Source organism: Dipteris shenzhenensis, chromosome 5, assembly GCF_047967505.1.
Source record: "Dipteris shenzhenensis isolate YYH24624 ecotype China chromosome 5, Dip_SZ_1.0, whole genome shotgun sequence".
Lineage (NCBI taxonomy): Eukaryota > Viridiplantae > Streptophyta > Polypodiopsida > Gleicheniales > Dipteridaceae > Dipteris > Dipteris shenzhenensis.
The window spans coordinates 49,176,788-49,202,619 of NC_141600.1; the positions used below are offsets into that span (position 1 = coordinate 49,176,788).

General features: G+C 43.7%; 1 protein-coding gene across 4 annotated transcripts in view; it reads right to left on the reverse strand.

Annotated features, from left to right (window-relative positions):
* LOC147902129 (DNA polymerase lambda-like) overlaps window positions 1-25,365 on the reverse strand; it is a 122,694-nt gene extending 97,329 nt beyond the window's left edge. For 3 of the 4 annotated variants that reach the window (XM_087375252.1, XM_087375254.1, XM_087375255.1), the window contains exon 1: window positions 24,414-25,110. In XM_087375252.1, coding sequence (XP_087231378.1) covers window positions 24,414-24,515 — 102 coding nt within the window. In that variant the 5' untranslated portion in view covers window positions 24,516-25,110. The other variant, XM_087375253.1, reaches the window with a different exon arrangement.
* Between the last annotated feature and the right edge of the window lie 467 nt (window positions 25,366-25,832).

Here is a 25,832-nt window from a genome sequence, read left to right on the forward strand (position 1 = left end):
AATGAAGGGTGATACCCTTTCATTAATGTCCCTTGAGATCACTCAAGTTCCATCTTCCGCCGCTCAAAGTTGGGAATATGTTGGCTTGTTTATAAATAAGTATTTGTCTCGACAAGAGAAATCACTAATCCGTGATTAGTAGACATTATAATTATTATATATTATACGCCAATGGTGTAACATGTATTTGTATTTATAATTTACACTGACCAAATTGTTATGGCGGTAAATCATCTGAGTAGATAGGGCTAGTCCCGAGCTGGAGCCACTGCTTCAGACGGCATCAAATTTAGACATGTGACACTTATTTTATCAATAAAAATATACACACGCGTGTCTAGGTCCTAGGGGCAATAGGAAGGGAAGGGTGCATTAAGGTGCATTGAATGGTAGATGCATGAGCCATAGGATAAGGCTAGGGGTAAATGATGATGTTAGTTGCAAAAATAGCTAGAATCCAAGGCTTTCACGGAATGAAAATAAAGACAAAACCATTAGCAATAATTTCATACAACAAGGACAGGCACCACATTAGGAAAGTCAACACATACATAGCATCCATGGGTTTACAGTTGAAGAGAGAGCATCATGTCTCTTGTCATTGAGGCTCCTGATCAACACTCAAATGTCACAAGGACTTGAAATTATGGGACTTTTGATTTGCAACTCCCGTAATTTGCACGTGACTACCTTAAGCCTCTAGGACGCGAGGGTCCGGCCATGGGACGGGACTTGGGGAATTAAAATTTCCTAGTGGGCCCTTGGGAATTGTGAATGTGCGCCTAGTTACTAGGCAATTAATTCCTAGGGCCAAAGTATGCAACAGGAGGGCCAAAAGAGTGGTGCAATTAAAAATTGCTAATTTTAGCACAGGACTCCAAAAGAATAGAGAGCCCTGTTTTTGGGGGTAGAAGGCCAAAATCAGTTCCAGAAGGAGCCAAATCATCAGTTGCAAGCTGCCAGAGCCTACCAGGTGCTGCTAGAGCTGAATTGCCATCTGCCAAGAGCTTCCAGATCCTGCCAGGGAAAATCGCCATCAACCAAGGCCATTTCCAATGCATCCAAGGCCTACCAGAGGAAATCGCACCTGATCCAAGAGCCTGTTGCAGATTGCGATTTCAGCCAGGGTGTCTTCTTCAGATTGCGATTTCATCTCCAAGTCTTCCGGGCTGTGCCAGGTGGCTGCAACCTGTTCTAGGGCTGTTCAAAAGTTGGTAGGTACTATCGAAGGTCCAAGTTGCTGTAGAAGATTGCGATTTGCTTATTTCAAGCTTTCCAAGCTCTGCAGGAGATTTCAATCTGATTTTTGGAGCTTTCTGGGTGTTGCTGCTGATTTTGGTAACTTTTCAGGCATGGGTTTTCTCTTCTAAGCTGCTTTTGGGGCTGTGCCAGAGCAGAATCAGCTTTTCTCTGCAAGATCTAGGGTTTTCCAGCCGTAGTGACCTATCTTCTATGGATACTGGGTAGAAGAAGGCTTGCTTTTGCCTACTTTTGCCGTTCCTTGATTGGTTTCTGGCTAGTTATTGCGTTTGGGTTTCTTTCCTCAAGAAGAAAGGTTGATTTATGATGTTGGGCAGTGGGCAAAGAGGCTATAGATTGAGGCAACCTGTTTGGGAGTACTTTGTCGATTGATTGCACTAGAGTTTGGCTGTTGAGGGCTTTGTCTTGCAGTTGTTCAGTTGTGTCTAGCTGGTTGGGCACTTGGTTGTGCAATTGCAGGTGTGGCACAGACAGTGGATGCTTTTGGGGTCTTTGTTGCACGGTTTGGTTGGCTGAGGACAGAGGGTTGTCTAGTAGTTGGATGCCATCTCACCGTTTGAAGTTGAGCAGGAAATTACAGGGTGGGCTGGACGGGGAGTCTGCGGGCATTGGTTTGCCTGTGGTGCAGCTTCCCAAAGACCTTTGTAATCAGTAGCTTGGCTTCAAATGAATGTTAAATAAATACCGCAAGGGGCGCCAACGTTTGGGGCCAATCGGTGTCCTTGTTTCTAAGTAGGAGCGCTCTAGCTCCCTTGTGATTTAATATGTGGTGCATAATTATTTGACAATTTACTGTGTATGCTGTAATTAAGTGGAACCTACCACCCTGAGGCTGACACTCAAATCCTTGCAAATGAAAATGGTCCAGTTTGGAGCAATCAAAAATACCCTGATTCTCAAATTCGACCCATTTCTACTACCCATCTTGCTAGAAGAAGTCAAAGCCTCGTTGCAGTTACTTGCATGTTGGAGCACCATTATGCAATACCACTTTGAAGATAAACATAATATTAGGGCTCACTAATCTTGTTTTTTCCCCCTTCCTTGTCCACAAGCTCCACATCCATGGGAGCAATCCCCAGCAAGGATTTGTGGTTGGGCATCAGCAAGGCTTTAAGGACACAAACCCTTAATATCTATGGCGGCCCTAGCATGTAAACTCATGGATCTTGACATGACTTAGGCAAGCTTCTCATACAGCTGGCCGCATATCAACCCCATCTCCATTTACAAGATGCACTCCGTGGACTAGTCACAATCCCATAGTCATGCTTTTCTTTTTCAAAAAAGCTATATAACACGTCCGAGTCTCTTTCCAAGGCTTCTAACATACAGCTCGATTTTCAAAAAAGACAAAAATGTAGGGTATAAGTGGATTGCTGTCAACATAAGGCATATACCACATCTCAAGTGTTTGTCAGATATAGCCCATAAAAACAAGGGGACATCAATTCCTCTCGAACATATGGCATACACAGTCCACCACACGTTCACATAGAGAGTCCCTTGTTTTTGGGCGTTAAATCAAATCCTTTCTAACAAGAGTATCAGTCTAACTAGAGTCTTGCTAGTCCTACATGTCTAAATCACCTTGCAAGTGTCACATGTCTGACTTGCCTCCCCAAAGTTGCTGGTCGTACTGTCTAGTGAATCATCCATGTATTATTTGTCATTCGTGTTCATTATTTGTCCTTCGTGTTCTTTGGTAATGAACTCCTTCAATTATCCATGTTATACATGATCTAAACTCATAATCACATGTGATATATTCTACTCTATAGGGACTTTGGTGACTCACATGGGCCAGCAGCAAGGAGGACAAGAATCACACGAGACTTGTGCCTCACCATTAGCTACACACAAAAGCAGCAAGGATGTCAAGGATCAAGCAGCAAACACTGCCTTACAATTGGTTGTCCAAGGGAGCAGTGGGAAGGTATGTTTTGTCGGGCATCATGATGCAGCCCATTGAAGCTCTAGGAGAGCACGCATGCTAAAATTGTATTGAAGGTGCCACGAGGAGGTAGGAGAGCAGTGTTTGGAGTCGCAAGGTCCACATCTAGGCAACGCACTGCTGATAGATGGTGGCACACTATGTACACATTTCGTATATGGTTGGTCCTTCAGAATTTGAAGTAAAAACCTTTACTCAAGAATGGTACCACAAATCTATAGGTTCTTTCTTCATTTGGAATGTAGTATGTTAGAACTGTTGACATATAGTAGACATGAAACATAAACCACGGTTTTACAGAACATAAAACATTTTAAATATATAAGCATATACTAGCTGTTTGTCTTTGGAGTATGCGGCTGATGATTGAAGGTGCTTACATCAATTAAAGGGTATACCAAGTATCTCTCTAAAAAATTAGAGATCTACACATTATATTGCTTGGTATCCTGGGATGTGGATCAACAAATAGAAACGTGCGATCATAATGGCCTTCAGAGAGAAAACATTGAAAACATCCACATTCGATGTGGAAGAGGCTTTTTATCCACAAATACACGATCAATTATTGTTCATGTTATCCATCCCTTGTTGCACTTCTATGTAAGGGTCTTCTATGACACTTCGAATTGGATACACTTGTGCCCAACACTACTTCAATAGGATAGTCAATTTCCTTGACTGTTAGCATTAGTTAGCATTTGTGTTGTAAACCTATGCGAGGGAAGAGCTCATCCCTCTTCCAAGGACAACGGGTACAGTCATTTTGACCCTCATTTAAGTTTCCATTTGTCATTCTTGAAGTTTGTTGTTGCTCATTTTGCTGTTGGCAGCTCCCTCTTGGCTATTCACGCTATCAACAGACACCCAGTCACAGAGGATGTGCCTAGATTGGTGCAGAGGGGCAATGTTGTGGATTTCTTCCTGTTTTGAGATCATGTGTGCAATTTGAAACCTAGCGCTTATAAACTACTGCAAAAACACTCTCATAAGCGCTCTCTCTCCCCCTCTCTCTACAGACAGCTAGGGCCCAGGACAACATGTCGGGCTGGACCCCCCCCAAGGTATTTTATTTCTTGAGAGAAAGTGAATACACAGTTCAGCGTAGAGCTGTATTACATGAGCTCTTAGGCTCCCTTTCTTGGCAACAACTCACTTGTCAAACTCTACATTACTTTCCTAATTACATGCCACTAGGGGCAACTCTGGAGTCTTCGAAGCACTTGGTCACACGAACCGCCTCCTAGACTCTTGTAAAGCTCCATTGCGCTTAGGAAAATCACTCTTCCTAGTACCTACAACCATATTATTCTAGTGCACCACCATGGCACCCATTAATTGTTAGCGCTTTACATGCAAATAACACACTGTGGACTAATTCTACGAACGGTGGGCATCCCCACTGAACACATGTGCACACATAACAAATATAAAAATATATATTTATTCTCTGGTTGACCGGAGTCAACGCTCTTGATCATAATTAAGGGGCTTTGACCAAGGGTCGAGGCGCCTTAATTATAATCAAGTCTCTCCAACCGAAGTTGGCACAACTCTCCAACCGAAGTTGGCACATCTTGGTTAACCGTAGTTAACCCTCTTGGCAATAAACCAAGTCTCATTGACCGAAGTCAACACTCTCTGACTGTAGTCAGCTCTGTGGTTCTCTGGTTAACCGCAGTTAACCCTCTTGGTAATAAATCAAGTCTCCCCGACCGAAGTCAGGTTTACTTAACCAGAGTCAAGTATCTTTGACCGTCGTCAATTCTCTGACCATTAAATGAACTCTTTGACCGTAATTAACACAAATGGAAAACTCTTTAATTATGATCAAATAAATGGTCGACTGTACTTTGACTTAGGATATTTGCATTGTGGTGACATTCCCTCGGCTTCTATTCAGTTGACCTCAACTGAAAAGCTTCCTTGTAAACATCCAAAAGCTGTGGATGATCGGACAACATGTCTTCATCCATCCACTTGGCATCTAATGCCATATAATTCTTGAATTTTACAAGATACCTGTAAAACTCCTTGCCCTGAGAGCCTTTGCGTACAGTATGGTACACAATCTGCTCTGGCTGAAGGACCTCCTCCATGGAGCTTATCCACTTCTTGTGGATCCTCTGATACTGGCTCTGTAGGCTCTAGCCCCTAGAATTTCTTTAGAAGACTCGCATGGAATGCATTGTGAATCGTCCAATGCTCTGGCAATGCCAACCTGTATGCAACCTCATTTATTCTTTCTGCAACCCTAAAAGGGCCATAATATCTGGAAGATAACTTTGCATACACTTTCTGTTTGCCTTTGAACTTACGAAGTCTAGCTTTCTCAAGCTTTAAAAGTACCCAATCCCCTTTCTTGAGATCTAACTGTCTCCTATGCTTATCTGCAGCTCTTTTATGTTTCTCTTGAGACCTTTCAATTGCTGTCCGGACTTGGCTATAAGCTGTCTGGAGGTCTCTCACAAAATGATCAGCTGCAAATATTTCATCCTTGGTCCTCAGGATAGGTGGCAGAATCACCTTCCCATAAATGACCTCAACGGGGGCTTTCCCTGTAGAGCTGTGTACTGTATTATTGTATGCAAACTCTACCAATGGTAGGTACTTCTCCCATTCTGAACCTTGGTCACCCACGTAGCATTTTAGCATATCCAATGCTGTAGAATTTGCTATTTCACTTTGACCATCTGTTTGGGGATGGAAAGAAGAAGAAAATTTCAGATTTGTCCCCATGTTATCAAATAAAGCTCTCCAGAATAGACTGGTCATTCTGGGATCTCGATCACTAACAATGGACTTAGGCATACCATGGTGCTTAAAGATCTGTGCCATGAAAAGTTTAGCCATACGATCTGCCTTTATGGTTTTGCGAACCAGAATGAAATGAGCTTGCTTGCTGAATCTCTCAATGATAGTCCAAATCCCATCATTCCGTAACTTTGATCTTGGCAAATCAAAAATAAAGTCCATTGTAATACTTTCCCACGGTGCCTGAGGCATGGGAAGAGGCATAAGTAGGCCAGCTGCCTTCCATCTATCATACTTCACTTTCTGACACGTAAGGCATTCAGTAACAAACTGATGTTTATCTTTCCGCATCCCTGGCTAAAAGAAATAACTCTCTAGTGCTAGAGTTGTTGCTGTATTCCTCTATGTCCAGCATAGGGAGGTGCATGGCATTCCTCCAAAATCTTTTTCCTCATCTCCTGAGTGATGCATAGGCAGTCATCTTTCATTAGATATCCATCTTTCAGGGAATAGTGACTGGTGGACTGCCCCTCTTGCATTTGCTGTAAAATCTCGCCAAAATCTGCATCATTAGCATATTGCTCCCTCATGCCTTCCAAGTCCTGATGATAAGCAATTGTTGACCTGGAGTCTTCAGGACAAGGCATCTACCACTCTGTTCCGGATTCCTGGGGTATGAACAATCCGAAAATCATACATTGACAACATATTTGCCCATTTCATAAATTCTCGGAAAGTTTTGTTTGAGTTAGAAAATATATCAGACTTTGGTGATCTGTTTTAACAGTATAATCTGCACCCAAAAGATAATGCTTCCATGTATGGATGGCATGGATTACAGCCAATTACTCTTTCTCATAGATTCCCATATATCTCTCTACATCCCGGAGTCTCCTACTCTCATAGGCCACTACATGACCATTCTGATGCAATGCAGCCCCAACACATTCCCCACAAGCATCACAATCCACATCAAATGGCTGATACAAATCTGAAACGATTAAGATTGGCTCTGTAGTCAGCCTCTCCTTGAGTGTGGTGAAGGCTGTCTTTTGAGGAATTCCCCATCTGAAAGCTGCATTTTTCTTAGTAAGATCGTGGAGTGGAGCCGCTATATCCACAAAATGCCTGATAAATCTTCTGTAGTAAGAACACAAGCCTAGGAAACTTCAAACTTCATGCACAGTTTTCAGCTCTGGCCATTCGTGAATGGCACGAATCTTTGCCGGATCCATCCGTATCCCATCTTTGGATATTATATGCCCCAAGTAATGGATTTCTTCCAAAAAGAATTCACTTTTCTTGCTGTTTGCATAGAACTAATGATTTCTCAGCTCTTGAAACACTATAGCAAGATGTTCCTTGTGCTCTTCTTCGGACTTAGAAAAGACAATTATGTCATCAAAGAAGGTACCAGTGAACTGTCTGTAAGGTCGGAAGATACGATCCATCATCCTATTGAAGGTAGCTGGGGCATTTGTCAATCCAAAAGGCATCACCAGATATTCATACAGCACAAAAGTAGTGCGGAACGCTGTCTTGTGCACATCCTGAGGCTGTATCCTCACTTGGCGATAGCCACTCTTTAAGTCTATCCTGCTCAAAACTGAAGCTCCATCTAACTGATCCAGCACATCATCAATGCGCAGAATACGGAATCTATTCTTGATGGTCATTTTGTTCAGTGCGCGGTAATCGACACACATACGGAATGAGCCATCTTTCTTCTGTACTAGCAATACAGGGGAACAAAAAGGAGAAGAACTGGGTTGAATCAACCCCTTGGACAACAAGTCCTGCACCTGAGTCATAATCTCTTCTCGTTGAGTTACACTAACTCTGTATGGGAGCCTATTGGGTGGCTAGCTGCCAGGAATGAGTTCTATGCCATGATCCTCAGGTCTCTCAAGGGTAGTTCCCCTGGCAAAGCGTCAAAAAAGCAATCTTTAAAATTTTCAAGCAACTGAAATTTATTCTAATCTGCCTCACTTATTTCAGCATGCATTTCCACATCTCTCTCTTTTACAAAAATCATGTAAGTTGAAACTGCAGACTTTATTTCTTTTCCAACAAAACTATTTGATACAATGGGAATAGTTTCCCCTCTATTCCTAGCAGCCACACGATATACTTCGCCCCTATGTACAAACTCCAGCACTCTTTCAAGAAGAGTCAACTTCACTGCCTTGCGATGGAACCAAGGCATACCCAAGACTACATCATGATGTTTCAGTGGAGAAATGAAGAAGTCTTCCTGATCCACATAACTTTGTACATGAAGACGGAGCTTCCCTATCAAGGGAGTGACTGGCACAGGGTTCCCACAGAACATCTGATCGGCATCCAAAGCCCTGCCCAACTCCTCCGTCTTTATTCCCAACCTCAGGGCTAGGTCCTCATATATGAAATTATAAGTAGCCCCTGGATCAAATAAAATCAGCACTTGCTGGTCTCTGACTTTGCCCCATGATAGCAGCAATTCTCGTTCTTCTAGGTTTGAAACATGACCCCGTATGTCAGGAATTCCTCCTGCCATTGGTTTTTGCGGTCCCCATGACTTCTTTGCCTCTTTTCCCTTCGAAGTTGAAGGCTTTTCTGGGCACTGGGCAGCCACATGCCCCTCTTTGCCGCACCTGAAGCATTTACCCTCTTTCTTGAAAGTTTCAATATGTTCAGGAGTAAACTGTGTTCTTCCTTTATATGACTTCGAAAACTGAGTACCCCTCAGCTTCTAAGGCTGAAACCCTTTCTATTGGGATACTCTTTCTTTTCTGATTTTGAAAAATCAGTTTTCTTTCTTTCAGCACATCCTGCATGCAAGGATAGTATTGTGGATGGATCTTGTAATGGCACAAGACTAGCTACTGAAGTTGAATGCATAAGGTCTTGAATGTTCTTTACTCCCAAAGCATTCACTACTGCCTAAATTATTGGGACTGAGACCTGCTCTGTACTTTCTCATTTGGGTTCCTTTGCATATCTTTTTGAAAGGTGCAACCTGCAAATAAGCATCCCAAAACTTTTGGTTGTACACATCCACTACATCTCCTGCATCCATATGCAAACTGTCCCAATCTTGAAGAACATGATCTCTAAACTGTTTAGGCATAAACTGCTGGTAGAAGGCTTTCTTAAAGTCCTTCCACCTCTTTGGGGCTGACCCATCTGTGGTCTGTGCACTCCACCATGCACTAGCTGTCGTTGTCAAGTGCAAAATGACCATTCTTAACTTGGAGCATTCTGAAAACTTTTTTGTACCGAATGCAACATCAAACTGCCTGATGAACTGCAATGCTTTGTTTGTATGACCATATTGTCCATTATAGGTCATAAACTTGTCAGATTTACCTCCCTCTTTGAATTCTTTGGTCTCTCTGGAAGACTTACTCTTCCTAGACTTCTTGTGTTTCCTTCTTTTTATGGCTGGTTTATCTGATAAAGAAGAAGATACAGAAGTCGAGCTCGAGGTAGACGGTGAAGGACTGTGAGATCGGTGATGATGCCTCGATCTCTTCCTGCTATGAGACCGTCCCCTATGAGATCTCTCTCTCTCTCTGGCTGTACACGAGAGTGTGCCTCTGGCATTGGCACATCATAAGCTGCATTAGGCATATTTTCTACTTGAAACAAATGCTGAGCTCCTGGATCCCTTCTAAAATTTTCCATCTTTTGCATACGAGTGCGTACCATCTGCTCAAATTCTTGCTGAGTTTGTTGCACACTTCTTTGCCTTGGATGTGCATCCCTATCTTGTGAATCCCACTGGATAGGTGATTGAGCCATTTTCTTACGACTCGTCTGAGATCTACAAGTTTCTCACACACGCTGTGTATGCAACTGATGCACGCAACCTTTGCTTTTCAAAGAGAAAAATTACCTCAACAAGAGGTGTCTATCTTGGATGTGCATCCCTATCTTGTGAATCCCACTGGATAGGTGATTGAGCCATTTTCTTACGACTCGTCTGAGATCTGCAAGTTTCTCACACACTGTGTATGCAACTAATGCACGCAACCTTTGCTTTTCAAAGAGAAAAATTACCTCAACAAGAGGTGTCTTGCATTCACAATCTATGCCAATACCGGGCTGTCAACTCAAGGCATATACCCACAAGGTTGCCAAGGCATCAATAACTATATTGCCCCTTTTCTGGCTGCTGCAAAAAGCACTGAGTATGCATCTAATTCCCTTTTCCTGAGCACAAAGGCATGCATTTTCTCTCTTTCTGCAAATCTCTGATTTTCTCTGATTTCTGCTTTTCCTGACAGTAAATACTCTCTCAGATAGGTGAAAACTGCTAGCAGAAACAGTCTCTGTAACTGTCTTTTTTTTTTTTTTTTGGGTGACAGTAACCAGATGGGTAGCTGGCTGGTTACTCTAACCAGACTAACTGGCTCTGGTCTGGTTGGTCTGTAACTAGACCTCTAACCAGATTAACTAGATTTTGAAGTAGCTGAACCAGACTGGAATCTGGCTAACTGACCCAGACTGAGATTCTGGTTAGCTGGACCAGTCTAGTCAACTGGACTAGACTCTAACCAGAGTCTAAGTCAGTGAGATTGAGTTCCCTTAACCAGATTGGTCTGGTTAGATCAAATTGACTGGACCTTTAACCAAGGTCAACAAAACCATGGTTGACTAACTGTAGTTAATCTTGACAGGGGTTGCTCTGACCCGGGTCTACCACCTGGCTCCCACGTGTCCTGCCATGTCATCACCCTGCATGTGCTGCCATGTCAGCATTAGCTCCCACTGCCACGTCAGCATCCACACTTGTCTGCCACGTCAGCTGGACCTACGTGGTTGTATGCCACATCACAAAAGCCACATCAACTCTATGCATGCCACGTGTACGCATGTGCCACGCCATCATCTACGTGTCACTGCCACGCCATCTGCCCTGTTGGCTAGGCGCAACGTCAGCGCAGCCTAAGGTAAACAAAATTCTGGCAAAATCCCAAGGTCGTCATGCATGTCCGTCAGTGTCGCAAAACAGCGACGGAACAACTTTGCTCGCGTCTTCTTCACAACGAACGCCTCGGAAGCTCTTCTCTTATCGTTCAACCCTCGATACCCCACGCTTGCCAACCGTCAGCACACGCGTTAGAATAATCCTTTGCCATACATCCCCGTGAAGGTGTCGCCAGTCACAATGGCAACCAAGCCCAAACTCTATGGTCAAGGGAAGAGCGTACTGCAGCTACGTACCTCCTACTGCATCTTCAACTAAGCCTTTAGAGGCCGTGCTAGCACCCAGCAATTCAACCGCATAGGAGCTCGTCATCAGCCAAGGTCTCCTAGGGAGTACACGCAAGTCGTACGATGTCCAAGCGGCTCTCTGCCCGTAGTGCGTCAGTAGGAAAAGTAGCCCTTCGTGGGCAGCCCAAAAAAACTCACAACGGCCAGCCAAGGTCTTCTGAAGCCTCTCCTCGTGCATACGCTTCAGATTGCGCCCATCGCCTGTTGCCTTTTTTGCTAGATCGTCACACAGGAATTGTTCTCTCTAATCATGATTGCTATAAAAGGCAATTCATGCCTTGCTCTGATACCAATGAAACCTGGCGCTTATAAACTACTGCAAAAACACTCTCATAAGCGCTCTCTCTCTCCCTCTCTCTACAGACAGCTAGGGCCCAGGACAACATGTCGGGCTGGACCCCCCCCAAGGTATTTTATTTCTTGAGAGAAAGTGAATACACAGTTCAGCATAGAGCTGTTCATATAAAAATCCAACGTGAATAAATTATTACATGAGCTCTTAGGCTCCCTTTCTTGGCAACAAGCCACTTGTCAAACTCTACATTACTTTCCTAATTACATGCCACTAAGGGCAACTCTGGAGTCTTCGAAGCACTTGGTCACACATACCGCCTCCTAGACTCTTGTTAGGCTCCATTGCGCTTAGGAAAATCACTCTTCCTAGTACCTGCAACAATTAATTAAAGCGCACCACCATGGCACCCATTAATTGTTAGCGCTTTGCATGCAAATAACACACTTTGGACTAATTCTAGGAACGGTGGGTGTCCTCACTAAACACGTGCACACATTACAAATATAAAAATATATATTTATTATCTGGTTGACCGGAGTCAACGCTCTTGATCATAATTAAGGGGCTTTGACCAAGGGTCGAGGCGCCTTAATTATAGTCAAGTCTCTCCAACCGAAGTTGGCATAACTCTCCAACTGAAGTTGGCACATCTTGGTTAACCGTAGTTAACCCTCTTGGCAATAAACCAAGTCTCATTGACCGAAGTCAACACTCTCTGACCGTAGTCAACTCTGTGGTTCTCTGGTTAGTCGTAGTTAACCCTCTTGGTAATAAAACAAGTCTCCTCGACCGAAGTCAGGTTTACTTGACCAGAGTCAAGTATCTTTGACCGTAGTCAATTCTCTGACCATTAAAAGAACTCTTTGACCATAATTAACACAAATGGAAAACTCTTTAATTATGATCAAATAAATGGTCAACTGTACTTTGACTTAGGATATTTGCATTGTGGTGACAAATTTGATATCTGTGTTGTCGCAATGTCGCCCTGAGAGGGTGGACATTGGCTTGTGGGACTGCCAGACCATTAGAGCAAGCTCGATGCTTTGTGAAATGCCTGCATAGCTTTGCAGTTGGACATAGACAGTCGGAAATGCCTTAACCATGCCTTGGCATGGGTTCTAGTGGAAGCCTGGGATCGGATGCCTTTTGAAGGCTTAGTCAATGGAATTGCTAGTGAGGCAGAGTGCAAGGGATAAGCCCTTGTTGTAAGAACAGATTCCATTGCCAGAAGAATTGACCAAATACTGAAAAGGGCGCCAAAGCATTTTGAGCCAATCGGTGTCTCTCGTGCATTGTTTCTTTGCAGGGGTAGTCTAGCCTCCCTTTCAGTGTGTTTAAAGTTGTTTTCTATGTGATATTTAACTAATGGAAGTGACTCGAAATGATGCATTGTGGCTATGAATAGTGTGGATGTCAAGTTAGTTACAGTTTACTACCCTTTAGCTTGCTAGAGGTCGGTTTCAGTGGTTCCATTGCCGGGATCATCACCATCTTCTTACAGAGGTGAGCCTTGGTGGTGTTGGGACAAGGAAGCCTTTGCTGCATTTTTATTAGAGCCACGATGATGAACACACCCAGCGATCCGGAGGAGGAGTCTAAGTCCTTTGAATATAAGGCATAGTATGAAGAAAGCGGGGAAGAAGAGCAGAACGCTAGGGTGTAGGACAATGAGGAACTGCATGTTCCCTCAGAGCATGCCGCTGAGGCTTCTCAGGATGAGGCAGATGAGGCCGAATAATTAAATGCAGAAGCTCTTTTGAAGGTGCAGCTGGCAAGTGCAGTGGGCACCCTCACACAGTTAACTCAAAACTTGGCTGAGATTATGAATGTTCCTCCCAGAAGCAAAAAGGCAGCCAAAGAGAAGTAGAAGAAGCAAAGGCGTACTCCTCATCATACACCCCCTGGTGGACAGCCACCTGTGATGCCCTCAATTGGTCCTGGGATGGGAAATCCCCAACAAGCCAACAATTTTCAGTCCATTAATCAAGGACAGAAAACTTTTCTCCCCTCAGTGATTGCATCCGGGGTACTTTGGAGGAGGCTCTGTCTTCCAAGCCATGGTTGGACAGCCCACAGAAGGAATGGCAATGCCTGGCACCTACTAGGCAGGTCTGCAGCTAGGAATGTTGGAATACTGAAAAGAAAGAGTAGAGTGGACACAAACTCAGAATACTTGCTTATAGAATGAAGAAGAAAGAGGTCCTTAAGTAGGCACCTCATACAAGGTCACTGACATCACTGATGACCTCAAAGCTCCTCAATCATCTCCTCAATCTGCTCCTAGATTCTCTCAATCATCCTATGTGGCTTTTCCACCACCTAACTGTGCTTGTGGGCACTAACTGTGCCTCGAGCACTCACACATAGAAACATAAGGTGTGCCTGAGGCATACACCTTGAGATATCCCAACAAACCCCCCCTCAAGGAAATGCCTCAGGCTATGTCAAGGATACATCTAGTCTCATAGTTTCTCATGCCATCTCATGGTGGTCAAGGATAAATCTATGGCTAGGTTCTCATGCTAGCAAGGGTTCCCTTGGGTGTAAGGTAAACAAAAGGGATACAAAAAGACCTTCCAATGGTTATCTCCCTTGCATGTACATGCACACAATGTCTGCAGGAGGTACCATGGAACAAAACATACACATGGCCTACATCATAAGGTGACCAGAGGTGTTTACAAAACACAACACACAATAATTTATTTTCATTCATTTTGGAGGACTATCCAGGCTGAGTACCTTGACATAAAAAGAGTGATCTGGAGCATACATAGAGATAATTTAAAATGCATAATCTTCAAAGGATGCCTCATCTTGTGGAGGCTCATTAACTGTAAGTAGATTTGCATTTTCTGTCTTTGCTTTGGCTCTGCAGAACTTCTCACTATGGTTGTTTTTGCCACAGTGCTTACATGGATTAACTTTGAAGCAGTCCTTTGAAAGGTGATTTGTCTTTCCACAGTGATTGCAAGGAGAGTACTTGCCCTTCTGGAATTTCATAACATAAGCAGTGTCATTGCCTTTCCTTAACTCCATGTGTCTTTCTTCTTCTTGGAGAGCTGAGATAATGCCTTCAAGGTTTGGATTGGGAAGATTCTTCAAAGTGCTTACAATGTGATCAAAGCTTTCAGGCATACTCTTAAGTAGTACTGCCATAGCATCATCAGGGGTGATAGGAGAGTTGATAGAAGCTAACTGAGTCATAAGACTCCGCATATAGTTGACATGGGCAGCTAAAGTAGTATCACTTGCCATCTTTAATTCAAAGAAAGAGATTTTAAGTGATAGTTTAGAAATATGAGAGCTTGCACCAAAAATCAAATCTAGCTTCTGCCATGCTTCCGATGGAGACTCCAAGTCAGATATATGATGTATGTAATCATCACCCAAAGCTAAAGCAATTATACCATATGCTTTTTCTTCTCTTGCTGGATCTCTTGCCGGTCGTGTCGGAGCTGAAGATTCCCCAGCATTTGAGGCCGTAGAAGAAGCGGTAGGAGTAGATTTGACAAGTCCCCATAAGTTCTCCCGCATTAATGCAAATTTTACCTTCATTTGCCATGTATGGAACCCCTTTCCATTGAACTTCTCAAGATTATATATGGTAGCCATGAGAGGGTCTAACCCAGATATTGGGCAGTGTCTATCTCTCTTACAAGGCAAAAATAACTGAAAGACTTCCAAAATATGAGCACTTAATGTAGCAAATAGTAGTGACTAGATTTCAAACAATGATGCTTCTTCTTACATGCTTCATAGAAGTGGATGAAATAAACATTTTCCAATCAAAACCAGGTCTAGCAAGTCAAAACAAAACTGAATCCACACTTGTACTGAAGTTATTGAAAGCTTCAAAAAACCAGAAATGCTAGAGTAGCATTTTATGTAGCATCATCTTCAAAAACTTGTCCAAAACTGTCAAAACTGAAAAGCTGAACTTGGAGGGCTTGTAGCTCACTCTTCAAAGCAAGGAAAAGAGGGCTTTCTGAAGCAAAAGAAAGCTCATATACCAGAGAAGGTCCAGCACAGAGGTTGGACGAAATGGTGCGCACTTTTGCCCGGGAGAGTTGCTACAGGCTGAAACTGAGTTTTGACGATTTCTCCCTCGTTACTGAACCAAATGACCTGAAAAATGGCTCAAAATCTTCGTCTTGAGGTCGCCCATCTACTCCTAAGAGGGCTCAGGCAATGGTGGAGTATGCAGGGAGTATTGAGCAACAGAAGAAATTCGCTGTTTGGAGAATGGCAGCCACCACAGACGTTTTTTCTTCAATTGCTTGCAGGTGGAAGTTTGCCCATACTAGAGGAGTTTCCAGCTCAGAGGGTTTGGGCAATGGCTGTTTGTAGATGGAGAACCAAGCTCTCAAAGATTTTGGGAAGAAAGAGGAAAATGGAGAAGAAGAAGATGAAGAAGAAGATGATGATGTGGCAGAAATGGGCTCAAGGGGGATCAAAGGGCTCTGATACCATGTTGGAATACTGAAAAGAAAGAGTAGAGTGGACACAAACTCAGAATACTTGCTTATAGAATGAAGAAGAAAGAGGTCCTTAAGTAGGCACCTCATACAAGGTCACTGACATCACTGATGACCTCAAAGCTCCTCAATCATCTCCTCAATCTGCTCCTAGATTCTCTCAATCATCCTATGTGGCTTTTCCACCACCTAACTGTGCTTGTGGGCACTAACTGTGCCTCGAGCACTCACACATAGAAACATAAGGTGTGCCTGAGGCATACACCTTGAGATATCCCAACAAGGAATGCAGAGTTTTCAGCAACCTATGATGGGGGGTATGCAGGATGGAAATGCCAACATGATGTATGCCAATATAGGGATGCAGCTCGGAATGCAAATGGGAATGCCTAGGGAGTGGTTCAATGAACATGCCTCAGATGCAGGGTATGGGACCTGGAATGGTCAACCCAGCCATGGGAAGTGGCAGTAATGCACAGAGCAAGGGACAGATGATGGCACTGGCCCTTTTGCAGCCACCTATATATGACAATGTTGCACCCAAGGGTAAGTTGAAAGACTTCAAAGAATGTGGGGCTGCAGTAAAGCTTGAAACTTTCAATGGAATGCGGGATAGGTTGAAGGCCTTGACATTTGTGCAGCAGTTTGATGCAGCATATGTTGGTGGGAATTTTACAAAGTCATCAAAGATTAGAAAGGCAGCCACCTTTTTCAAAGGCAATGCACTTTAGTGGTAGACCAATTTGCTTTTACAGGGTAGAGCTCCCACTACATGGGTGGAGTTCTTTCAGCTCCTTGGCTCACTACCACCTTTGAGGTGGATATTATGATAGGCTGGCACAAGTTAGATGTAGCAAAATTGCAAGAACCTGGAAGAATACAATAACAGGTTCTAGGAAGCATTGGCATCCGTGACTTCTTATAGGCGTGTGGAGCTGTCAAAACAGATTGAGTAGTATTGTTGTGGGCTGCCAAAGGAAATCCGGGACTGCTACACCAAAACAAAAGTTTCTAACACGTCTAAGCTTATTGAGAATGCCACTATAGCTTATGCCCTCTTATAAGGGAGGACTTCGGGCTTCAAGGGCAGCAACCAAGAAGCTCCTAACAAGTGCACGAAGTTTGGACAGCCCTCCAAGGCACGATTTATTGCAGGACAGAGACGAGTACCACCTCAGCAAAAGATGAGACAAGACAAAAAGAAAGCAATTATGATGCCAACAAGTGTTACATACGCAAGGAAGAGGGCCATAGAGCATTTGAATGCCCACATAGAAAGAGGAAGTAGCCTTCAGGGGAGCAAGGGGAGTAAAGGGAGGACAGAAAGAATGACCAGAAGGGTAAGATGCCAAAGCCCACGACTAGTGTTATGCCGGATGTGATTGAGGATTGGCAGAACGAAGATGCTACAGAGTTATGCAGAGAATGGGAAAAGATCCATGACCAAACAGCTTTGTTTTTCTTCGATCCAGGAGCCCATGCCAATTTCATTACTCCAAAGCTGGCTGGAAAGTTAGGCATCAAAGCAGAAGAGATGGAACCGATGCAGACATGGCTTGTCTGGACACGGTGAGTCAGTCACTCCAATAATCAAGAAGTTACACATGTACATTCAAAGCTATGTGGACACCAAGCAATTCTATATCATGCCTTTGAATGGATGCGATGTTTTGTTGGGCATACCTTGGCTCTAGAGGGTGAAGGTACTTTTGGATACAAGAACAAAACGCTGACCTTGTCTCATAGGGACAAGTCCGGAAGATTCATCAAACACAACATCCCGACTAACAAAAAACTTGCCCGTGCGGGGCTGATATAGCTTATAGCCCTTGCTCTCTGAACTATACCCAAGAAAAATGCACTTGACAGCTTTATCATCCAACTTAGTACATTTCTTTGAAGGCACATGAGTATAAGCTAAGCATCCAAAAGTCCTCATGTAGGAAATGTGAGGCTTACGACCCGTCCAAGCCTCATAAGGTGTGATAGCCTACAATGCCTTTGTAGGACATCTATTCAAGATGTAATTTGCACACATGACCGCATCCAACCACAACTTATTAGGCAAATGTTTACCTTTCAACATGCATCTGGCCATTTCCATCATTGATCTATTCTTCTGCTCAGCCACGGGATTCTGTTGAGGAGTATAAGGCACCATGCATCGATGATTGATGCCACGGGAAGCCAAAAATACAGCAAACTCCTTCGACATGAATTCAACCCCCTGTCTGTATTAAGGTGAGCAATGTGCAGCCCACTCTCATTCTCAGCCAAGGCAATAAAGTGCTTGAAGCATGAAGAAACTTCAAATTTGGATTTCAATGCGAAAATCCAAGTGTACCTGGTGAAATCATCAATAAAAGTGACAAAATAGTAGAACCCCCCAAGAGCTGCAACCCTCATGGGTCCACAAACATCACTATGAACTAGATAAAGCTTGCATGAAGCACCAACTCTCCCATCCTTGGGAAACGCAGCACAATGCAACTTACCAAGCAAGCATGGTTCACAAACATGTTTGGTAGACATATGCATTTTGGGAAGATCCACAATCATATCTTCCTTATATAACTTCACCAGGGCTCCAAAATTGAGGTGTCCAAACCTCTCATGCCACAAATGAAAATCTGCCATGGTAGAATCAAGAGCAAAGGCATGTGCATCGGCAAGTGCAGCATCGTCATCCAAACATCTGTCATAAGCATCAAGTCTATAAAGACCTCTAGACAATGTGCCAGTCAAAACCATGGTAAAGGCATGTGTAGCATCATACACTGCACACCTCACACCATCAAAAAGAACCTAAAAGCCACACGTAGCAATGGCTGAAATAGAAATGAGGTTCTTACGAATGCCTAGAACATAAAGCACATGCTCTATAGTAACAATACCACCAAAGACAGAAGTAAGAGAAACTTGCCCAATACCTTTCACGGTATATGATGCATTATTGGCACATGTGACACTGCCCCCCCTGAGATGTAAGCTCCAATGAGCTGAATAACTTCCTGCAAGAAGTGATGTGCTTGCTAGCACCACTATCAAAGAACCAGGCATCACGAACATCTGACACTGTCATACAAGCATCATGAACATCACAATTATACTAACATGTAACCAAGAAAGCCCAATGCTGGTCTTGTGCAAAATTAGCAGACTCATGTTGATCTTCTGCACTAGAAGAACCAGATACTGCAAGACCAGACTCTTTCTTCTTCTTTTCAAATGCTATGCGCTTCCTGTATTCAGAAATATCATGCCCAGGTTTCCTGCAATAATTACATCTCTTCTTCTTTTTGTTATCCCCTGAAGAAGAGGCACCATGTGAATGATCAGCATGGGAATGAGAGGGTTTTCCAGCTAAAACCTTGCCTTTACCTTTGTGTTTGTGATGGGCAGCAAATGCTTGATCACTAGCCATAGAAGCATTGAGATTCACACGACTTTGCTCCTCCTGAAGAAGAAGAGCAACCAGCTAGTCAAATGAGAAATGATTAGCATCACCCCCTGCAACCAACCTCAATGTAGTAGCAAAGCCTTGATATGAATCAGGCAACCCATCAAGGGTATTCGAAACAAGCTGAGAATCAGGCATAATGTCACAAGGACGTGAAGTTATGAACTGTGACTAACTTTGGCTTAGGGGGCTAACCCAGGGGAAGTGATACTTCCCTAGAAGTCCCTGGGTGCACACACTAGGCCTACTTGCTAGGGGCAAGGCAAGGTTTAGAAGGGTCTAATTGTTGGGCCCAAGGAAAAACCAATGTTTCATTGGTTAGTAGGGATTAGGACTTTAATGTGAGGGGCAAACCAATGTTCCATTGGTTTGTGTGGGTTAGAGCATTAATGAGGGGGCCACGTGGCAACCCCTCATGCACACCTACCCCCCTTGCTCTCCTTCCACTTTGGTTTTGATGAAGGTACAGGTTTTTTTCAACACAGCTTGTTTCTCTCTCTCTCCCTTTTAGCACGCATCTCGAGGTTCTCTCCCTCTCTCCAAGGTTCTCTCTCCGAGGCTTCCGTGCGGCTGTACGGAAGCATTGTAGGAGGTAATGGAAGCAAGAAGGAGAAAAACGAGATAATGTAATAGATTGCTGCTGCAAAACTGAAGTGTGGAGGCTCAAGGGTGAGCCAACATAACAAAACCCCAAGGCTAACTGCCCTAACTGGACTAAATGTCCTAATTGACCTAGATGGTACATAAACTAACTGTACCAATAGTCCTAACTGACTATAACTAGGCCTACAAGGCACATTCCAAGGTGTAAGTGGCATCTATGGATAGCCCATGAGATGGCCTACAGGCCGTCAAACAAGCCTCCCTACTGAGTTAGTGCAGCCCAGCAAGAGGAGATCATGAACCAGGTAAAAGATCCCTTGGAAAAGGGGCTGATTCAACCAAGCTCTTCCCCCTATTGTTCAACCGTGTTGCTTGTGCAAAAGAAAGATGGATCCTGGAGGATGTGGGAGGATGTGCATAGATTACAGAGCTTTGAATAAGATAATAATTAAGAATAGATTCCCTATACCAGGATTGACGATATCTTGGATAGGTTAGAAAGGTCTGCTATGTTCAACCGGATCCATTTGAAAAGTGGGTACCACCAAATCAGGATACGGCTTGAAGATGTGCATAAGACAGCTTTTAAAACCACATTTAGATTGTATGAATTCCTAGAGATGCCATTTGGGTTGACAAATGCACCAGCCAATGTCATTCACATCGGGTATGTGCACGTTCAAATAATACACCTAAGAGCGTGCTTTTTGAGGGGTGTGCATAACATGATGAAAAATGGGGTTTATGGTGACTTCAACCATCCAAAGCATATTTGATGAACATGATACTTTGCAAGTAACCAAAAATAGGTGGATTCATGCATGTTAATAGGATGGTGCCCATTGACTATGTGTGTGTTTGAATAACACATCTCAGAGTGTGTGTTTTGACCATTGTGCATAACACTTGGAGAAAAACAGGGTTTATGGCAACTTTGACCATCCAAATCATATTACATGGACATGATACTTTGTACGTTCCTCAAAATAGGTGGTATTGACATGTGTGTAAAGTATTTTTCCATCAGATATGTGTGTATTCGAATAACAAACCTCAAAACATGTTTTTTATGTGTGTGCATAACGCTTAGAAAAAAATGGAGTTTATGGTGACATCGACCATCAAAAGCATATCTGATGGGCATAATAATTTGAATTCATCACAAAATAGGTGCATGTCCAAAGTATAGTGCCCATTGGGTATGTGCATATTCGAATTCTTCAATAGAATGATGGACAGAATCTTCAGAGAGCACAGAGCCTTCATGGGTACCTTCTTTAACGACATCATAGGGTTCTCTAAGAGCGAAGCCAAGCATAAAAAACACTTGGCAGTTGTCTTTGCAAAGCTCAGGAAGCACAAGTTGCTTATCAATGCCAAGAAAAGTGAGTTCTTCATGCACGAGATCCACTTTCTAGGGCACATAGTATCCAAAGATGGAGTCAAGATGGACCCTCCCAAAGTGGAAGCCATAAGGGATTGGCCACCGTTGAAGAATATCCATGAAGTACGCAGCTTTCTTGGTCTATTCTCGTACTACAGGCGGTTCATCCGCTATTTTGCAAAGATAGCATCACTCCTTCATGCTCTACAGAAGAAAGGAGTGCCCTTCAGGTGGGGTACCAAGGATTAATTAGAAACCTTTTTTTGCCACGCTCTTCCATGAGCCCCAGCGAGCCTTGGGAGAAAGGGTCTAAGCATTGTGACTCCGGGAAGATCTTACAATGGACGAGGTGTACGTGCAACATCTGGGCCCAAAAAAAGCACTAGAACCTGTAGCAGATTTCAAGCAGGAGCAATCTACAAATGAGCAGGGATGAACAGCCAGCTCTCCCTCCACAACAAACTGCTTCAACAGCATCCGCCATACCAAAGGCAAGCCAAAGCAATCACCACAATGAACATTTGAAGCCCAGGCCCAAACAGCACAAACCAGCAAACAAATAACAGTAGCCCAGTTGCTCCAGCACAAAAGAGTGACAATGCCCACGAAGACAGGGAAGAAAAGGAGGGGATGAGAAGAATGGGGACAGAAGGAAGGATGTGGAGCCCAATAAGGTGAAGAGCTAACACCCACTTCAACGAACCATTAGGAGAGATGTGTTAGGGACAGCATAGGACACTGGTGATCCGACATGGTTGGTTCTCTCTTGCTAATTGCTTGCGCAAGTCCAGGATTCTCTGAACTCGAATTTGGGATCTTACCACCCATATGACTTTGCTTCCAATCTTGGCCAAACTAGCTCGGACGGTCCTAAGTCAATATCCCATGTGGGACCTGATTGTCTTATCCAAAAGCAGTCATGCTGTCTAGACACCAGCCTTCCCCGACTTTTTTTTCCAAGAAAATTCACCAACTAGACTTAATTCTTGATTAATATTAATTGTGGAAAAACTATGCTGTATGCTGCCCAATGGTCCATTGACCTGAACCAATAGCAAACCCATTTCAAAGTATAAATGTATGTTGCTGAATTGACTTTTTAAACACCTCGTTACATCATATATTTTACAATAGAGGACGTGAGACTACTCTACTTACAATTATCATCAATAGAGGACGTGATAATACTCTACTTACAATATTTTCGTTATAGATTTTATTTAAATTGAATGAATCGAATCGAATAGATGTGTGGATCAAAAATTTGGATGTTTGTTAGAGTCAAGCCTCTGTTGTAGCTCCTATGTGAGCCCATTCGATATATTAATCATTCATGAAAACTCCCCCATCTTCTTGGGACATATTCCCTTTGTGGCATCTAGCTTTGCAAGTGGATCAATGTTCAAGCCTCCACATGACTATTCGTCCACAAAGATAGCATCATAATTCTTAGAACCAATTATTCAATCTCTCTCCAAACCTGACTGTGCGATTGCTTTTGGGCTGACCTTTTGCTGTGCCATCTTGAATGAGTTTTGTACCAGATTAAGGCATCCTCTCCCCTAATTATTCGACTGAATTCCACAAACCCAAAATATGAGAACAATTCCTTGGCTCCGCTTCGTGGCACTATATTTTGGCTACTGAAGCTCTCGCTTCTTTGGCCACTGAGCAAGCATGTAAGCGGCTATCCTGCATCCTGGACACAACCATGGAGAAATTCTAGCTTTCTAAAATGATCATCAAATTTAAACACAAGTTTCCAGCATTTGGACTAAAAGATTAGACAAAAGATGAATGGAGGGGGTTAGATATACCTTTGTAAGACTAGAATAAGTCCAATCATACAAATTTAGAATCATTAAGCTTTGGCAGATTCAATTTACCTCTGAAAGCTCTTCCAGGCCACAGAGATAGATGGGACACGATTAAGCTTGTAAATAAAGCAATTTTTGGAAAAAGAAAGTGCCACGATTAAGCTTGTAAATAAATCAAAAAATTATTGAAAAAGAGAGTGCTCCCCCTCGCACTATGAGAGGCACCTAATAACCCGTGGCACTTCATCAAGGAAGTAAAGGCTGATGGCAACAGCATACGTGTATGGCCAATCGCATTTTTACTACTTCCACGCCCAGCTTCCACTCGATCCTGAAGTGGCCTGTGTTCTGCTTTTGCTAGAATTTTCAGGAGTTTGGTTTCTTTAGGGCCATTTCACCTGCAAATTGCCCTGCTCTGCTAATCGTGGCAATCGTGCCAAAAATCAAGAAAGAGAGTATGTGCATTGCTGATGGTCTAGACTCTCAATGCAGGCCACCAGCAGTAGTTGCACTTCTAGACCAGCTGATGCCACACAACTGGGCCGCCACAGTATAGCAATATGCACCGGCTGTATAGCCTTGATAATATTAACACCATGCTCACACTTTGCACGTTCCTCCTCCCCTTCGAGCCTGTCCTTGCAGGTTGCAGGACTCTAGCCAATTCAAATAGGTGGCAAAGTTGTACGCTCTGTGATTTCAATTTGATAGCCCTGTCAAAATTTGAACTCATTGAGACAGACCTTCGTCGTGCGTTGTTACGCCATTGCAGTCGTAAATCGATTCATTGTTTCTGTTCATCCGTTAAGAACAGAACTGTTCAGCTTGTTAGACTGCCAGTGCACTAGCCCTTGTCCTTTTTCAAAACGAATAAAGGCGCTACTCCAAGAGTGGCCCCTGGAAGCTGCTTCACCTCAGTGTGCTGGTTCTTTTGAAGGTGTAAATGACGACAGAAACGAGGTGTTTGTACACAATGACTGCCAAAAAATACGTCTTGGCCTTGGCTAGAGAGGAACGAATGGAATTCGCCACTCCAAACTATCATCAACGGAATGATTGCGGACGAACTAGACTATTTTCCGAACAAGTTGTTGCTATTATCTACACACGGCGCTACCCCTGACTCGCAACAGCAGAACAACGAACCTTCAAGCGACGAGCTTGCATCCCTGATTCCACAAAGTAAGCTCGAACGCCACGGAAAAGTTCTTCGAATGCCGCATGTTCACCCACTGAGTTGGACACCATTTGACTAGAATCTTTACTTGCAACACTGAACAATGCTCGCCTCACGCCAGCTCCTCACAGTCCTCTACAACACCCCCTCAGCCTCTTCGTGGGTGGCCTCATCAAGTGATGTTGATCGGAATCCAAAATCATCCATTGACGATTCCCTCCGCGCTCAGAAGTGGCTCTGTTACTCTTTTTCCCTGCTTCCGATCATTTCTTTTGGGAATCGCGTCGCGCCCAAATGCTCATTTCAACTTCTATTTTGCTCTCTGGCACCTCGTCGCGGCTCCATCCAAGGGAAATTGTGTGTGGAAGCTTGATCATGGTGAAGAATAGTCGCTAAACCTCCCGTGATCCGCTGCGCCATCGCCATGCTGATGATGATTCTTGTTTCAGCAGCATCCACATTTCCTGCAACAACCAACGCCGGGTGTTCAACTCGCCCACATTTGTTGTTTTTCAAGCTCGCCACTTGTCTAATAAGCCATTCTAATCTCTTCTTAATCTTTCCCCTGCACAGATTTCCTCAGACTCAGACTTCTTGGAGCCATTAATAGTCCATTTTGACTCATACTTCTTGGAGCCATTAATAGTCGATTTTTAGGCAGGTTTCACACACGTTCACCGCCCGACTACGACCCATGACACCGCGGCGCCATCATCCTCCCCGTAGATTGTGCACTATTGTCCGTCTCTTCGTCCACCTCAGCATTCACAATCATCCCAGAAGGCGGACGAAAACTTGGGCAAGGATTCTCTGCCGGTCGAGAAAATGGCTTAGCACGAGCGTGAGTTGGCTTCAAATGTGCACTCTGTCCGGATGTTTGTGAAACAATGAGCACGCCGGCGGGAGTTTCTATTGACTGATGCAGCTTCTATGTATCTATGTCCATACGTTTGTGAAACTGGCCTTAGTCACTACTAGGCCAGTGGAAAATCGACTAGTATTAACTTTGTCTCTTGGCTCCATAAGTATGCACAAGACTCTGGAGACATAAGAGGTGGTCCCCATGCAAGAGCTCTTCTATTTGGCTCCCATGAATAACCCCACAAAATTGCTCCGCAAATCTAAAATGAAAGCTGTTAAGCTTTCTAGATGAGGTCCAGGCAATCGTTATGCAAAATATGGCAAGAGAGTGGAGATTGCTGTGGACAACTCAGCTCAAATGAGGAGTTCTATGGGGCTTTTTTCCAAAAACAAATCAAAATTTAATGCTATGTGCCGGTCACCAAGCAGTGGAGGAGCAACATTCCTTGGCATGGACAGGCAATAGCTCGATTGACTGGAAATGTGCACCTTCCATGGGGACTATCACATAAAAGATTCCATCGGTG